At 39.7% G+C, this 16,673-nt stretch overlaps 3 protein-coding genes across 4 annotated transcripts; all 3 read left to right on the forward strand.

The window, feature by feature from the left end:
* Nucleotides 1-1,333: 1,333 nt before the first annotated feature.
* cwc15 (CWC15 spliceosome associated protein homolog) lies at nt 1,334-3,411 on the forward strand. The gene is made up of 7 exons (XM_058087333.1): nt 1,334-1,422; nt 1,793-1,934; nt 2,027-2,139; nt 2,231-2,334; nt 2,410-2,520; nt 2,603-2,754; nt 2,844-3,411. Exons 2-7 carry the CDS (start codon nt 1,804-1,806, stop codon nt 2,971-2,973), a joined length of 741 nt encoding a protein of 246 aa, XP_057943316.1. The 5' UTR covers nt 1,334-1,422; nt 1,793-1,803; the 3' UTR covers nt 2,974-3,411.
* Nucleotides 3,412-4,490: 1,079 nt separating this feature from the next.
* Nucleotides 4,491-10,473, forward strand: mtmr2 (myotubularin related protein 2). The gene is made up of 16 exons (XM_058086296.1): nt 4,491-4,731; nt 5,409-5,511; nt 5,590-5,613; nt 5,695-5,758; nt 5,829-5,923; nt 6,002-6,106; nt 6,618-6,722; nt 7,311-7,394; nt 7,548-7,697; nt 7,779-7,967; nt 8,043-8,228; nt 8,302-8,508; nt 8,582-8,674; nt 8,755-8,868; nt 8,933-9,109; nt 9,172-10,473. Exons 1-16 carry the CDS (start codon nt 4,655-4,657, stop codon nt 9,334-9,336), a joined length of 1,938 nt encoding a protein of 645 aa, XP_057942279.1. The 5' UTR covers nt 4,491-4,654; the 3' UTR covers nt 9,337-10,473.
* Nucleotides 10,474-10,969: 496 nt separating this feature from the next.
* Nucleotides 10,970-16,383, forward strand: fam76b (family with sequence similarity 76 member B). 2 transcript variants are annotated; one of them, XM_058086301.1, is made up of 10 exons: nt 10,970-11,481; nt 12,026-12,090; nt 12,158-12,212; nt 12,305-12,460; nt 12,543-12,727; nt 13,658-13,708; nt 13,777-13,854; nt 13,934-14,072; nt 14,160-14,261; nt 15,315-16,383. In XM_058086301.1, the coding sequence occupies exons 1-10, from the start codon at nt 11,395-11,397 to the stop codon at nt 15,402-15,404; spliced, it is 1,008 nt and encodes a 335-aa protein (XP_057942284.1). In that variant the 5' UTR covers nt 10,970-11,394; the 3' UTR covers nt 15,405-16,383. The 2 variants fall into 2 exon arrangements, with proteins under 2 accessions (XP_057942284.1, XP_057942285.1); XM_058086302.1 differs by having other exon boundaries at nt 10,971-11,481; nt 13,937-14,072.
* The last annotated feature ends 290 nt before the right edge of the window (nt 16,384-16,673 follow it).

Consider the following 16,673-nt stretch of genomic DNA (forward strand, 5'->3'; position numbering starts at 1 on the left):
ATATAGCGTTTACAAACATAAAAACGAGCCGCGCATGATTAGAGCTGCTATTTGCACTGCACTGTCCCAGATGGCAGTTTGTCTCAGAAGCTGTTATGTCATTTATTTATCTTCTGACACAGGAAGACTTCCTGGCTCTGCTATTAGGATTTTATCAACACGAGTTGTTAAATTATCCAACAACACTGACCACTTAGAGTCCACTTAGTCCCTAAGCGTTCTCAAATATTAGAATTAAATGAATAGCATTGATGTACACATCAAGTCAATTAAATCGAGTGCATGTTCATTCCGATGAGATTCGGTGACATGTACACATAATCTGTGAATACTTGCACTCATTATTTCATTGTTGGGGGTCAGACAAGGTTAAAAGAGCCAACTTCACACATAAGTTAGTTCTCAGATAATAAATAATTATATGCACCTGAGGACTATGTTGACATCAGATTTACTGTTTACACTTTCACACCCGTATCTTGCCTCTCTTTACTTTGAGTTCCTTTTAACATTTTAATCCACCCTCAGTTTTTAATCTTGTTTGATGAATCTCTCTGGAGATGTGCCGGCACCAATTACTTTGCTCAGATTCATCATACTGTGGAAATTAAAGCAATCAGGACTTTGTAACGAGCCTGAGATAGGTTACTTTTACCCTACTGGTGATGTGTAATAGTCATTTTGCTTCCCACATTCTCTAAATTCAAGCCATTGACAATGTGCATTGCCACAATAATTTGAACTTCTAATACAGAAATCCCTATAGAGCAGTAAAGTACAAATGCATCTGTGGTATGTCTAATTGTTTACATTCCATTTTGAATATTTACAAACACCTGTTTATGTGTCAGCATTCATGTGGCATACATATATATATATATATATATATATATATATATATATATATATATATATATATATATATATATATATATATATATATATATATATATATATATATATATATATATGGATATAAATTTCTTTTACATGTTTGGTTTTAGCAGCGTTTCACCATGTTCTATTATTCATTTCGCGAGCGGTCATTAATATGAAGCATCGACACAAATATGAACTTAAAATAACGCCGTTTCGGGTATGTGAAGCAATAATATGATTCATCGTGTGGGACTTTCTGCCTCCTACCTTCTGCATTGCATCACTACACTCTCATATCAATTTATTTATTCATTAGCGTTCATAAACATCATATTTAGTGATTTTTTAATAGTAGTAATAATAAGCAGAAATGTATATGATTTAGTGGAACCACCGCTACAGAATTTGCGTAGAATTGTTGTTTTGAGGAAATAATTTTTTGTTGTCCGTGTGTCTCTGAACGCATCCTCCTGCTTCTTGTTTCACAGGAAGTGACGCAATAATTCCGGAAGTTTATCCTTTCTGCTGAGCAGGAGGAGCGCTGTAAGTGTTAACACATTTATGTTTATCTTCATGTTTTCTAGCTTCGGGTCTAGGGTCAGTTTTATTAAGACGTTTGTAAATGCTTGTTATATGATGATAATGAGAATATGCATTTTCTTTACTCATAAACGCCATTTTCAACCTGGTGTGCCTGTTAGCTTGTTAGCATCACTAGCTAGCTCACATCTCATGGCTACTGGAAAAGATCGAATAATTTAGCAGATCAAAATGGCTTGCTATTAATATACAGATGTTTTATTCGCCTTGTTGGTAAGGGATATATGTGCCGTGGATTGTTCTCACACTCTTGACTCATTTCCATTGTATTAATTGTACGAGGTAGTTATTATATGCATTTGTATTATCTTAGAGCCATCCACGATGACTACAGCTGCAAGACCGACGTTTGAACCAGCCAGAGGAGGCAGGGGAAAGGGGGAAGGCGATTTGAGTGCACTGTCCAAGCAGTATTCAAGTCGAGATCTTCCAGGTCACACAAAGATCAAGTACAGGTTAGTAGTTCAATGAACTAAAGCTTCATTTGTGTTTTTAGTGTGGTCATCTACACGTACAAATATTCGGTCGTCTGTTTTTTTCCTCTCAGGCAGCCTACCCAGGATGCTCCTGAGGAGGTGCGTACCCGTGACTTCCGCAGGGAGCTGGAGGAAAGGGAGCATGTTGCTGCACGAGAGAAGACCAGAGAGAGGGGACCAAGAGGTTGGTCTTTGAGGAAAATCTCGGCTCATAATAATCTTTTTATGTAATTGTTTTACTAGTTCTGTATTTGCCGTTTTTTTAAACGAACCAGAGCACACCACATCATCTTCATCTTCCTCATCATCCTCCTCCAAGAGGCCCAGACTGGATCAGATCCCAGCAGCCAATCTTGATGCAGATGATCCTCTTACTGAAGTACATGCTTGTCCTGCAAGACTGATGATGCATTCAGGAAAAGCTGCCTCACTAACAATGCCCGTTTATGAATAGGACGATGAGGACGACGACTCAGAGGAAGATAGCGATGATGATGACACTGCAGCTCTTCTGGCGGAGCTGGAGAAGATTAAAAAGGAGCGGGCTGAAGAGCAAGAACGCAGAGTAAATTTTTTTTTTAGATAAAAGAAAACACACCATTGTTACTTACATTACCTTACTGTATATGGTGTATTATTCATCTTAGGACAGGGAGCAAAAGGCCGAGGAGGAGAGGATCCGCATGGAGAATATATTGAGTGGCAATCCATTGATTAACTTAGCAGGGCAGCAGCAGCAGCAGCAACAACAACAACAACAAATGGCTCAGAATCCGACCACGTTTAAGGTCAAAAGGAGGTAATGTAAAATATATACCAATCACAATGAGTCTGTCTTCAACACTTAGTGCATACTTTCACCGACTTATTGCTGTATCATCTCTCTAGGTGGGATGACGATGTTGTGTTCAAGAACTGCGCGAAAGGCATGGACAAAGCAAGAAAGGAGAAACGCTTCATCAATGACACGCTCCGCTCTGAGTTCCACAAGAAATTTATGGAAAAGTATGTTAAATGAAAAACTATTGTGTTTTCTTTTATTTTTTGTAAGCCCGTTTCTACCACTGAAAAAAAATATGGCTATGGTAAGTTATACTTATGAGAGTCAAAATTATTTGATAAGTCATTATTGTGAGATCAGAAAGCCATAATTATGACATTAAAAAGTGAAAATCATGATATACAAAGTCAAAGTTATTTGATACAAACTGTGCATGTGCAGGCTTCTTCACATGCTTGTATCTCATAATTATGACTATCTCATAATTTTGACTTTTTATTAATTAATCACAATTTTGACTTTTTATCTCACAAATATGACTATCTCTTAATTTTAACTTTTTAAAATTTATTATGACTTACTATTGAGATTTTTTTTTCTTTCAGTGGCGGAAATGTGTTTTGATACCGATTGCTTTCTGTCCCAATAAAAATGTCATTAAAATGCATTCTGTATTATATTTGTTAATAACTTGTACACTAAAGCCAAATAACATTTAAAAACAGTAAAACACATGACATAGCCAAAGGGGTCAAGCATTCTTGTCACACAAGTGTAAAGAGAAGTTAAGCACTGTAAAATAACTGCGTTGACAGCCGTCTCATTTACAATGTCAAAAGCAAAATAAAACATTAAATAACTTGATAAAGGCAAGAGGGACAAACATTCTTGTCACCTAAGTGTAAAAAAAAAAGTCAACTCCCTAAGATAACATGCGTGTGCATTTGGTAGCAAAATAAAGTCAAAGAAAAAGTTCAAGAAATGTTAGAGTAAAACACTTGACAGATGCAAAAGGGAGAAACATTCCTACTTGCTACACAAGTGTAAAATAAAGTAACACATAAGATGTCTTGTGTATACTTTAATCTAAAAAAGCCAGAAAATAAGCAAAATAGAAGTGTGAGGAATAGTAGAACAGGTGTTTTAAATTGCAGGCCCATGTCGTCTTGTGACGCAATAAGCAAAGGGCCTTTATAAGCCATCATATAAGGCCTGTTTTTCCTTAGTCATAAAATGCCCCAGTAAATTATGATATGGTTGAAATATTTTATTATACATATTTGCATAGCATGTACACCACACAATAAGTATTATACGCTCCCACATTCCAAAAACATGCTAGGTTAATTGGCTACTCTAAATTGTCCTTATATATGAGTGTGAATGGTTGTTTGTCTATATGTGCCCTGTGATTGGCTGGCGACCAGTCCAGGGTGTACCCGCCTCTCAGTGGGCACACCTGGGATAGGCTCCACCATACACAGTGAGGATAAGCGGCATAGAAAATAAATGGATGGATATTTGCATAGTTATACTAGTGCAAGAATGGTTAAAATCATGCACACACCTTTTTGACAGCTATCTTACTTCATAGTAAGTCGAGTGTTGAGTGTGTGAACTGGAATAATTGTTATACCCAATGATATTGAGGAAATGTACAATAAGACATGAGAAGGGATATTGTGATTTTAAATGTTTTTGTTGAATTGTGGTTTCATGTGCCCCTTAACCGACAGAGGGCGCTGTCTCACATCCCTGTAAACAAGCTAATGTGAGGCTGCTGAGGAAAGATGGCGGCTTCCTTTTGTTGCTCTGGATTTACAATACTCTTAGGGGGGGATTAGACACACGTTTACTGCTCTTTATTGCAACCTCGGGTTTTCTAATATCAACCAAAGAGAAGTTTAAGCAGAATAACATGGAGAAAGCCGGGAGCATCGACAGTTTGGGCTCGAAGCAATCTTCTCGACAGCCGAGTGTTGATTCATTGACCAGGTACAGTAGCTTATAAGCTAGCTAAAAGTTTTGAAACTAAGAAATTGTTATTTAAACATTAAATTTTATGGAACTTTACGAAGCACCTACTATCAAAGTAACTCTAAAGGTTTTCAGAAGTAATTAATTAAGCCACAAGAACGAGAAGTGACCACTGTATTTGACAGCTTACGTTCGCTAATATGGAGAAGCTGTTACTATGTTTATATGATAATTTTAAAGTGAAAATAGTCCAAAATTGGTAATGGTTTATGTTCTATCGGTGCTTTTGTTTCACACGTAGTGCTAGCTAATCAAAATTGTAAATATTTTTGTTATAAGTCATAACCGGCAAGTAAATACAAAACTGTCATGTCTGTCCTCCTTTCGATTGTTTGACAGATGCTGCATTTGTGTTTTGTAACACAAAAAGACCAAAAAGTCTTGTGAAACTATATAGTTTAAGATATAGTTTTTTCTTTAAAGCCTCGCTGTTAGGATCCGAAAACTGGTATTTTATATAAAGTGACCTGTTTTGTTCAGAAAAGCATTGTTTCAGAATATAAATGAAACAGGATGACAAATAAGACTTTGGTCAAGTGCAGGCAGTGGCAGAGCTACATGGTGGCCGTAGCCACCCCACTGGCCATCTAGACATTTCAGGTATAAACCTATCACTATATATTATCCCACAACAGCTCTTCCACTTCTCGCTCTGACCGCTCGGCACAGGTTAAACCCCCCTCTGCCATGTCGTCTGACTCTATGGCCACCGCTGCAGAGTTCTCCCCAGAGATCAGGGTTAGTAAAGATGAATATGGAGTTAATCCCATGTCTGAATTAACTCACGACTGACATGCAACTCTTTTCCGTTTTAAGGTGAAGCCCAAAATTCATACAAAGGTATATGCTTTTTACATAAACAAATGTGTTGAGAGGCTTTTTCTAGTTCTTCACCACTGATTTTCATGTTTCCTCATATAGGTTCTTCGAGATTCTGATAAAGAGGAACCACTCTTACTTCCAAATGAGACTGTGCAAGATATGGGTATGTGTTTAGTTGCAAACACATGTTGGACTTGTCAGGTGTGTCTACAAGTTGTTTAATGTGATTGCAGCTCAAGACGTCACCTATTTCTGTCCTTTCACTGGAGCACTACGTGGAACTATCACAGTTACCAATTACAGACTGTTCTTCAAGTGCATGGACAGGGTACACCTATTGAATCCGGTTTCGAAATCCACTTTGAATCCATTCATTTTTTTGTGTTAACATGCAGTCAATTTACAGGATCCCTCTTTTGTGTTGGATTTGCCCCTTGGGGTTGTGAGTCGTGTGGAGAAGATTGGCAGTGCATCAAGCCGCGGTGATGTATCCTATGGCCTCGTCTGCAAGGTCAGTCGGAACATGATGCTTTCAGATTAGGGATGTCTGATATCGTCCCGTATTGGTATAAAAATGAGATGTCTGTTCATAACCGTATTGTATTTTTTCTGATGTAATGATACCCATGTGCTATGCAGAGCAACAACCTTGCTAGCTCAGCAAGTTTTTGGTCTGGAAATATTTCCAATAAATTATTTCACCTTTTGGATTGTAAATATGCCATTTGCAATGAAAGCACTGGTTATGCAATTTAGGGATTACGGCATTAAGTGCAATCATGGATGATTAGATGGTGCCTGAATACCAGGATTATATTAGTTTAGTATTAGTATCTATTGTATAGATAGTATACTAATCTATAGTATAGATTAGTATCTATTGCTTTTTGATAACATGACAATTAATTTTGTGTCCAATGTAATGCTGGGTACTAGATATGAACCTGCCACAAAGCTTGTGTTTGGAGCCTCCTGCTGAGCCCTGTGCATGACCGTGACCTGCTTGCTCTGCCTCTCTACAGGATATGCGCAATCTGCGATTTGCTCATAAACAAGTGGATGACACGCTCAGGAAGTCAATTTTTGAAGTGTTGATGAAATTTGCGTTTCCTGTCTCTAACGGGCTGGTGAGTGATATGTATACTTGTACAAATATACATATATTATATACATACATACATATACACACACACACACACACACAGGGGTGTGGAAAAAGTGTTTGCCTCCTTCCTGATTTATTTTTTCCTTGTTTGTCAGATTATCAAACACATTGTAATATTTGTGAATGACAACTCAACTGAACACAAAATCCAGATTTTAAATGAAACACATTTTTTCCCCAAACCTACATGGCCCTTTGCGAAAATGTGATTACCCCACCTGTTAAAACATAAGAATAATTGAGTGCTATCTGTCTGGAAAGGTTATAAAGCCATTTCTAAAGCTTTGGGACTCCAGAGAACCACAGTGAGAGCCATTATCCACAAATGCCGAAAACATAGAACAGTGGTGAACCTTCCCAGGAGTGGCCTGCCAACCAAAATTACTCCCAAGAGCATAGTATGAAAATAGGAATCAGGAAAGGGACAAATATGTTTTCACACCACTGAATATGTACAGTATTTTTTAATTTTTTGCATTTGTCAACCATGATGGCTCTTGTTGCTTCTCACCACGCACCAAATGATACATTTCCCTCCCGCTGCCCACAGCAAATATTTGCCTTTAAGTATGGACAAGTGTTTCCTGAGAATGGGTGGAAGGTGTATGACGCAGTCTCGGAATACAAAAGACAGGTATGTCATCGTGACCACTTTTGGACATGTCTCTAGCAGACAGTACAAGTTCATTCATCTTACCACCATCCAATTAATCCACCAACCATTTGTGGTTGAGGAAACGCTGACTTCTTCAACTTATATTGTTGGTTACGTGTGTGTGTGTGTTAGGGCATACCCAATGAAAGTTGGAGGGTTACAAAAGTAAACGACCACTATGAGCTGTGTGACACCTACCCATCAACTCTGGCAGTCCCTGTCAACATCCCCGATGAGGAGCTGAAGCGGGTAGCTGCCTTCCGGGCAAAGGGTAGGATACCTGTAAGTAAATGTTCCATCATTCTTGGTTCATCTATTTTTGGAGACATCTTGCACCCATGTTTCCTTCTGCTGTGTGTGTAGGTGCTGTCATGGATTCATCCAGAGAGTCAAGCGACAGTGACACGATGCAGTCAGCCCATGGTTGGCGTGAACGGGAAGCGTAGCAAGGAGGATGAAAAATACCTGCAAGCAATTATGGATGCCAATGCCCAATCACATAAACTCTTCATTTTTGATGCTAGGCCCAGTGTCAATGCTGCTGCTAACAAGGTCTGAGTTGCTTTATGAGGAAATAACTACTAGTATGGTCCACGATCGTACTAAACAACTGTTTTTGTTCTGTAGATGAAAGGTGGTGGATATGAAAGCGAGGATGCTTATCAAAATGCTGAATTGGTGTTCTTGGATATTCACAACATCCATGTAATGAGAGAGTCACTCCGCAAGCTGAAGGATATTGTTTACCCCAACATTGAGGATTCTCATTGGCTTTCCAATCTGGAGTCTACCCACTGGCTTGAGCACATCAAGGTGAGCTGTCTGATATGCAACAGCAATGAAAAACACGACATAAAATATAGTGTTAACACTGCTGTGTTTGTAGTTGATCCTTGCAGGAGCACTGCGTATTGCAGACAAGGTAGAATCGGGCAAAACGTCTGTGGTGGTGCACTGCAGCGACGGCTGGGACAGAACGGCACAGCTCACCTCACTGGCCATGCTCATGCTGGACGGTTACTACCGCACCATTCGTGGCTTCCAGGTGTTACTCGAGAAAGAATGGCTTAGCTTTGGCCACCGCTTCCAGCTGGTAATGTCTCGGGTGTTTTTTTTACCCTTACTTTAAAATCAGCCATTGCATCACCAACTCTTCCATGTTTCAGCGTATTGGCCATGGCGATAAGAACCACACAGATGCAGATCGCTCGCCTGTTTTCATTCAATTCATTGACTGTGTCTGGCAGTTGACTCGCCAGGTGTGCAATTAAGTTGCTAGTAATACATTTTGATATATGTAACCTTATTTTAGTGTTTCTAACATGACTGCTTTCATCAGTTTCCTGCCGCTTTCGAGTTTAACGAATACTTCCTGGTGACCATCTTGGACCACCTCTACAGCTGCCTGTTTGGGACATTCCTGTGTAACAGCGAACAGCAGAGGATGAAGGAAGTATGTTTATTCAGTGTCTTTTCATATAGTAGCCACTGAAACTACACGACTGTCTGTTTTACAGGAGATTCCCAAAAGGACAGTGTCCTTGTGGTCTTACATTAACAGCCAGCTGGAGGAGTTCAGCAATCCTTTGTATGTAAACTTCTCCAACCATGTGCTGTTCCCTGTGGTCAGCTTGCGCCACCTGGAGCTATGGGTGGGCTACTACATACGTTGGAACCCTCGCATGAGGCCTCAGGTAAGCACTGGCTTGTATTTCCCGGGCCTTCTGTAGATTACCTGTGCCTGTCCTTATTCCAGGAACCTGTTCATCAGCGCTACAAGGAACTGCTGGCTAAGCGTGCCGAGCTGCAGAAGAGAGTGGACGAGCTACAGAGAGAGGTGACCAATCGTTCGGCATCGTCTTCCTCTGACAGAGCGGGCTCCCCAACACGATCCATCACACCAGTGCAGACCTTTGTTTGACCACACGTCTGCCTGTTTGAGGTTGGCAAATAGTCCTCAGAAGGACTTGCAAATTCTCGTGCACCAAACTATCTGCAGGTGAAAAAACAGCGAAAAGTTTGGCTACTAATCTAGTTACACTCGGTATCCTTCCAACAGTGTGTGTGTAAGAATAGTTAGCATAATTTATTATATTGACTGGCCTCCCAACAGTATTGATATTCTAAAATTTTTATGTCAAACACACTACATAAGAACACTGCTCTTCCACTATTTTTTAAGGCACAGCTGCTGAAGCTAGTGTATGTACATGCATACACTGCTTCTATTTGAGATCAGTTTTCCAAATATGGTTTGTTTTCACAAACATTCCTTTAGATTATGACCAAATGTATTGTCTTTTTTTAGAGCCCATAATGTGTAATTTAAGGCATTCCTCTGGCTGTGTGGTTGAGAGTTCTTTAGTTCATCTCTTCTGGCCAACATTATTTTTTATTTCATAGTTCAGGACATGGAATTCAGGCATGTCTGTTCCCATACAATACTCTAGGTCATTTCTTCTTTAGTGGAGCAACGTGCGCATAATTATGTGTGGAAAAAGTCTTGATTTGTACTGCTTTTATTTTAAATTGAGAAAATTGTCAGCACAATATATTAATACAGCTAACAATTTATATTAACGCATATTTTTTTAAATCTGAATGAATATAATATGTGCCTTGTCCCAAAACAAGCAATGTGGGGTGTTTTTTTTTTTTCTCAAACATGCGTAGCTATAATTTACGGTTTATCTTAGATTTTCCATCACATACTTAGAAATAAATGAAATAATTCTGTTAAGCGCTTTGTGATTTTAGTGATAGCTAATAAACTCAGCTTAGCTGCCTTAATGTAGTGCCTTTACTTTTCACCCCAATTAAAACTCAAGACATTTACAGTATGACTAACGTAACACAACACAACTTGATGGCTGCTTCTCCCCTCACCCAGTATAATTTAACTTATTTGGTATTTTTTGGTAATATTTTTGATTAGTTTGTTGTTGGCTGCAATGTTCTAAGCACTTCTTTAACATCCAACTTGTTTGCAGAATTTATACCATAGGCAACAGCAATGTAGGATTATTAAATGATTAATTAAAAAACGCTCACTGTGTAATTTGTCATGTTTGAAATGACTTCATTTTGCTGGTGTGAGGATTTCAACTCAATGACCCGCCGTCCTTTACGATTAACACTATGATTGGGCAAGATGAGTTTCACAATATTATATATGTTTTTCTCCCACTGTTAGAGAATAATTATCATCGTAATTATTGTTGACACACATGGAACCAATTCAATTCCTCATGTTTTCTATAGCATCCCTTTATTTACTAGATTTTACACTCACTGCCCACAACACTAGGTACACTAACCCAAACATGTCTATTGAAAAAAAAAATCTGCATTGGCAAAGGTAATGCTCCAAGTTCCAAATTAAACAAAATGACAGTATTTAGCTTGTGTGAATTACTGCGCAACACGAGACTGTGGTCAAAATTGACCCTGGTTTAAGATAGTTTGTCATGTTTTGTAGTAAATCCGTGGATGTGATTGGCTGTGGATATTTTTCAAAATGCGAATCCCGCGGAAGGACCACTTCGTCTTTCCTGTCTTCCAGTGACGTAATCGGGCACTTCCGCCGACATGAGGACGACGGCGTTGATACAAAAAAAGACTGGAGGAAAACAGGAGAATATTTTAGCTGGAACACTGGAAACAACACAATTTCCACACTCATTTGCGCTCATAGCTTTTTGTTCAAGGATCACCATTGATCGACCCATAGCAGTTGGTCACGTGATTTTCGAACGGATATAGATCACATTTTTAGAGTTTATTGTTCTTCGGCTGCTGCCCAGCTTCCTATACAGTAGTGTTTAGCTTGGCTAGCTAGCAGTGGCTAGGTTATAGTTGCGGCCACATTGTGCCCTTATTCTTAGTTCCAATTTGCAAGTGCCACTTCAGGAAACGGTGTGTTTAATCCCGTCAGTTCACCACTGGACTGCTTTAGCTCGGTGACAATAGTTGGACGAGAATGGCAACATCGGCTCTCTACGCCTGCACAAAGTGTAACCAGCGGTACCCGTTCGAGGAGCTCTCACAGGGCCAGCAGCTGTGTAAGGTATGGAAGCGTGTGTAAACCACAAGTATACACTAATAACAGTGTTATTATTGTCTGGATGTAGTAAACATCGGGTTAGCTAGGTTGGGATTACATAATAGCTACAAATAAATAAGATGTGTTGGTAAACAATTTTATATAACACGATGAAGAAAGTGAGACATTACAAATGGCAGCATGCTTTTCTACACATTTTATTTATACGTCACGTCCCACTGTCAGATTATAGAGACTAGTAAGGTTCTACTTATAAGTAACTTGTGTTGTGTACACTTATTGGCCACTTCATTAGGTACAATTGGAACAATCCATTGGGAGTCAATGCAAGCGATCATATTACCAGGTGTGTCAGAGAGGTATTCATGTATGAATAGAATTATTATGACACATAATGACGTTTGCAGTGACTCTTATGGATATGTTGCGCATTGTAGAAATAAACATAAAAAATAAGCAAACTGGCTTAACCAGAAAAAGATTTGATATGAATGTTGATAAGCGGAAAGAAAACATAAAATATATAAAGCTTGCTTTCTTTCTTTAGGAGTGTCGCATCGCCCATCCAATAGTGAAGTGCACGTATTGCAGATCTGAGTTTCAGCAAGAAAGGTAATTCTTACAATTACATGTTGTTGTATTCATATAATTCATTTAACGCATGCTTGTTTCTGGACAGTAAAACCAACACCATCTGCAAGAAATGTGCCCAGAACGTCAAACAGTTTGGAACGGTGAGTTACAAGCCTTAACACACTCTTCAATTGTGCATATTTTATGAGTGGCATTATAACAGAATCATTTTGAACATTGTCTGTCTCTGCAGCCCAAACCATGCCAGTACTGTAACATCATCGCAGCTTTCATTGGGACAAAGTGCCAACGTTGTACAAACTCAGAAAAGAAATACGGGCCACCTCAGACGTGTGAGCAATGTAAGCAGCAGTGCGCCTTTGACCGCAAGGAAGAAGGCAGGAGAAAGGTACCGAACCTGACACATGCAATGTCATAAATAGTTATTATCAAACTGACAGTGCGTCTTATGTGGGTATATTCTCCCACAGGTGGATGGGAAGCTGCTGTGCTGGCTCTGCACTCTTTCGTACCGCCGTGTCCTGCAGAAAACCAAGGAGCAGAGGAAAGGCTTCGGCTCATCTAATTCCTCATCGCTGAATGAGAAAGATCACCACTCCAGGCAGCATCATCACCACCAGCATCACCAACACAGACACAGCAGCTCTCACCACAAGTATGTCACATAGTGTATGCTCCCGTGTTATTAGGCCCATTTCTGACCTTCTAAAAACATTTTTAATATTATTAGAGTCCTCTAGACATGAAATAACACACTTGTAGTCACATTTACATGCATATATATCACCCAGTATAGTAGACATAGGAGTAAATAAACCATTTAAAGGGATAATCAGATTTTTTTTTACATGAAGTTGTATTACACTCCCATAAGCAGTGAAGTCCGTCAACAGCGACTCTCTCCCCACTTCATGTCATGAGCAGCGTTCGGGTCGGATTTCGGTGCTGAGGACAGTTAAGTAAAGAGTTTGGCTTCTCAAAACAGTATGCATTCAAAAGCATAATAAATTAGCATCACAAAAATGCCTACGAGATCAGACTGAGTCGCTGTTGACGGACTTCATTGCTTATGTGGGTGTCATCCAACTTAATGTCAAAAAAACAGACAGGAAATGACATAGCTTGGCGCGGGTAATGGTCACAACGGTAGCCCATGGTTTTATTAGGGGTGATTTGTGACTGTTGTGAGACAATTTGAGCCTCTTCCGTCACTCAAGTCCGGTACTTGTGTGTCTCACTGATGATTACAGTAAAATTACTGACACATTACTGGCCAGTGTACAATACTTAGTGCCTTATATTTGTATTATACTTGATTTTGCCATTTTTGTGCTTGAAAATGCTTAATTTAGTCAAAAAATATGTAAAATTTGCTTTAATATGCATCATTGTTATGAATAATAGGCTGTATTCAATGAAACAGCATGATTTATTTTTGAAAAACTATAATAGAGTGAAACCGTGAAATTTAAACCACATAGTGGCGAGGGATGACTGTATAACAATACACCCCCCCCCCCCCCCCCCCCCCCCAATCGTATGTTAGTCTCTTATGTATGTGTCTAAGATCACTTCTCTTTGACAGGCTGAGTGGGAGCTTGAGTCCTGAGCAGGAGCAAGGATTGTGGAAGCAGAGGTAAACAACCATGTGTGTTTATTGGAGCCACACAATCCTTTTTAATTCTCTGCTATCTATTTTTCTAGCCATAAATCATCTTCAATCCAAAAAGAGACTCCAAAGAAGAAGCCAAAACTGGAGATGAAGCCATCAAACGGTGACAGGTATGATAAGGCTGTTTTCAGCACATTTCAGCACCTGTCCTGGTCCTGACTGGCAAACGTGATTACCTTGTTCCCTAAGCAGTAGTTCCATCACCCAGTCCATGGATTCAGGGGGTACTGACAACTTCATACTCATCAGCCAACTGAAAGAAGAGGTGATGTCACTGAAGAGACTCCTGCAGCAGAGGGATCAGACCATACTGGAGAAGGAACGCAAGGTTGATGATTGCACAAGTGGCACCATTGGGTCCTGTTGATGGTTGTTGTTTTTTTTTTCTTCTGCTGACCGGCACATTTGCTTTTAGCTCACAGAGCTGAAAGCTGACTTTCAGTATCAAGAGTCCAACATGAGAGTCAAGATGAACCAAATGGAGAAGGCACACAAAGAGTCGATGGAACAGCAGCAGGTAAATGACACTTGTCTTTACCGGTGACCATAAGATGCTTGGTCACATGGGACTCTTACCTACACACATAACACATTCACCACTTATCCTCACGAGGGTTGAGGGGGTGCTGGAGCCTATCCCAACTGTCTTCGGGGGAGAGGCGGGGTACACCCTGGACTGGTCGCCAGCCAATCACAGGGCACAAATAGACAAACAACCATTCACACTCACATTCATATCTATGGACAATGCATGTTTTTGGAATGTGGTAGGAAATCGGAGTCCCCAGAAAAACCCACACATCCACGGGGAACATGCAAACTCCACAAAGAGATGGAATCGAACTCAGTTCTCCTAGCTGTGAGGCCTGTGCACTAACCACTCGGAGGCCGTGTAGCCCCACAGAACACACGAAGGACAAAAATCACTATATACAGGAATTTAGACAAATGGTAATAATGTCTCTTATTGGGAGGGAGAAGTGTTGATTCTGGTCTTCCAGACAAAGCTCTAACCCTTTCCTCTCAATAAGAAGACCTGCTTGGTTATTGCTATCACTTTTTTAGAAGCAAATCCTTTAACATGCTCAAGGATACTGTAGCGACCTGGCAGTTATGTGTAGTTTATCATAAGAGTTTGTGATTTCTGATTGCCTGTGAATGTGACAGGCTGAGTCTTGACTGTGTCCTGACTGTAGCTTTTTAGAATCTTTATTTGGCTTCCCTTTTCTGTGTCACATTGCAACCAGAACTACAAAAAGTCCACTAATAAGCAATGTTATCCTTCCTCAGTGTAGCTGATGATGAGGGCATTGTTTCACCGTGCCGTAATTAGTTGTCCCGTGAGTTTACGGACCAGAATTACGCTGCAACACCGATTGGACCACCTTCTCATGCAAACCAACAGCTAGTCCCAAATAACTTTTCCCAATCGAGCTTTTCTTTCGTTGCTTTCTTTTTTCTTTCACTTACACACACACCAGAGCTAAAGAGATGCAGCTGGCGTCACCGCATTAGCAAGCAGTGCAGGATATCCAAGCTTTTTAACGGCGTATGTTTGTGTTTTCCACAGACCAAGAACAGAGAGCTGATGAAACAAGTGGCCGCACTGTCAAAGGGGAAAAAGTTTGATCGAACAGGAAGCTCACTGCTGCTGCCCTAACACTTCTCCCAACCAGTGGGTGCTGACATAGAGCGTGACGTCATCGTTTCCACACTGTGAAAGTCTCCCTCCTTTGCCATCAGCATTGATCTCTTCTTTGTTGGTAAATTTCATGTCGTTGCACATGGAAACAAAAAAAAACTCTCCTTAAGCTCGACATATTTTAGATATTTTTTGTGGGTGACTTTTTCACTGGCTTGCAGGATGCAACTTGTGGATGTACGATGGAACCCTTGTGGGTTCACACTGCCGGTCAAACAAACACGTAACAAGCATCATCAAATCCCCACTGGATTTTATATGGGTATTATGCGATATTTTTTTATTTATTCAACTGTATTTCTTAGCTTATTCCCTTTATTTCCTCACAATCTACAGTCAACCTATCCCACGTTTTGCGGGTTTCTTCAAGAGCTATTACTTATATTTTTCTAAATGATTGTGTTCTCCTAAAGGGAGATCCTGTGCAACTTTACAATGGATGCAAATATGCGGCGAGTGTGATTACTGAGTTGCTGCTCATCTCTAGACAACACTCGGTAACACTCAATGAAAAAAAAAACAGTGAACACATTGGAAGTCTCCTGAATGAAAATACCTTTTGGCTGCCCTCCTTCTCACTGTGTGACAGCTTTGCTGTTTAACTTCAGTGGAACGATTGTAATTCTGCATGGTTTTACCGCCAGGGACTTTTTAAATTTCCCACATCTAATTTTTTTTTTAAAGAAACACTTTTAAATGTATTATATTGGGGGTCAGCTGTTGTATATTTAAACTCTTGCTCGTATCTGTTTTAGTAAGTACAGTATGTGTATGGTATGGCCAGTTGAAATGATCATATATGTAGAGGATGCTTTTTAAAGATACACTCCTGTCACCTCTCATTATTGGGCTGGTTTCATACTGTGCTGTCAGACAACACTTTTGTATTTTTTTCGAAAACCAAGTGTTTTAAAACAATTAAAACTGGCTAAACCACTGTGTGGGTATTCTGTTTTAATGCCTGGAGCTATTTAAGCTTACTTTTCTATATGAATTTTTAGTAAATGATAAAGGAACAAAAACTATATTCAAGTATGGTAATCATCTGAAGCTTAGAACGCCTTAAAAAACCTGTTGATCCACTAATTTTATATTTTGCAGTTAGTACATGAGCGGTAGAGTTGGCCCAATGCTTAAAGTGTGATCTTATGTGGATTTGGTTTTGCGTAAAGGTGATAGCTTGGATCGTGAGTATTTTATATACTAACCACACATTTTGTTAAAAAC

The sequence above is a fragment of the Doryrhamphus excisus genome, chromosome 11 (genome assembly GCF_030265055.1).
Source record: "Doryrhamphus excisus isolate RoL2022-K1 chromosome 11, RoL_Dexc_1.0, whole genome shotgun sequence".
In the NCBI taxonomy this organism is placed as follows: Eukaryota; Metazoa; Chordata; class Actinopteri; order Syngnathiformes; family Syngnathidae; genus Doryrhamphus; species Doryrhamphus excisus.

Coding starts and splice junctions, on each gene's coding strand:
- cwc15 (XM_058087333.1), top strand. CDS start 1,804: ATGACTACAGCTGCAAGACCGACGTTTGAACCAGCCAGAGGAGGCAGG. Junction 2,521..2,602: donor CTGAAGAGCAAGAACGCAGA/GTAAATTTTTTT, acceptor TATTCATCTTAG/GACAGGGAGCAAAAGGCCGA. Junction 2,755..2,843: donor ACGTTTAAGGTCAAAAGGAG/GTAATGTAAAAT, acceptor TCATCTCTCTAG/GTGGGATGACGATGTTGTGT.
- fam76b (XM_058086301.1), top strand. CDS start 11,395: ATGGCAACATCGGCTCTCTACGCCTGCACAAAGTGTAACCAGCGGTAC. Junction 13,855..13,933: donor AAGCCATCAAACGGTGACAG/GTATGATAAGGC, acceptor TTGTTCCCTAAG/CAGTAGTTCCATCACCCAGT. Junction 14,073..14,159: donor TACTGGAGAAGGAACGCAAG/GTTGATGATTGC, acceptor ATTTGCTTTTAG/CTCACAGAGCTGAAAGCTGA.
- mtmr2 (XM_058086296.1), top strand. CDS start 4,655: ATGGAGAAAGCCGGGAGCATCGACAGTTTGGGCTCGAAGCAATCTTCT. Junction 5,924..6,001: donor TCTTCAAGTGCATGGACAGG/GTACACCTATTG, acceptor GTCAATTTACAG/GATCCCTCTTTTGTGTTGGA. Junction 7,698..7,778: donor GGGCAAAGGGTAGGATACCT/GTAAGTAAATGT, acceptor CTGTGTGTGTAG/GTGCTGTCATGGATTCATCC.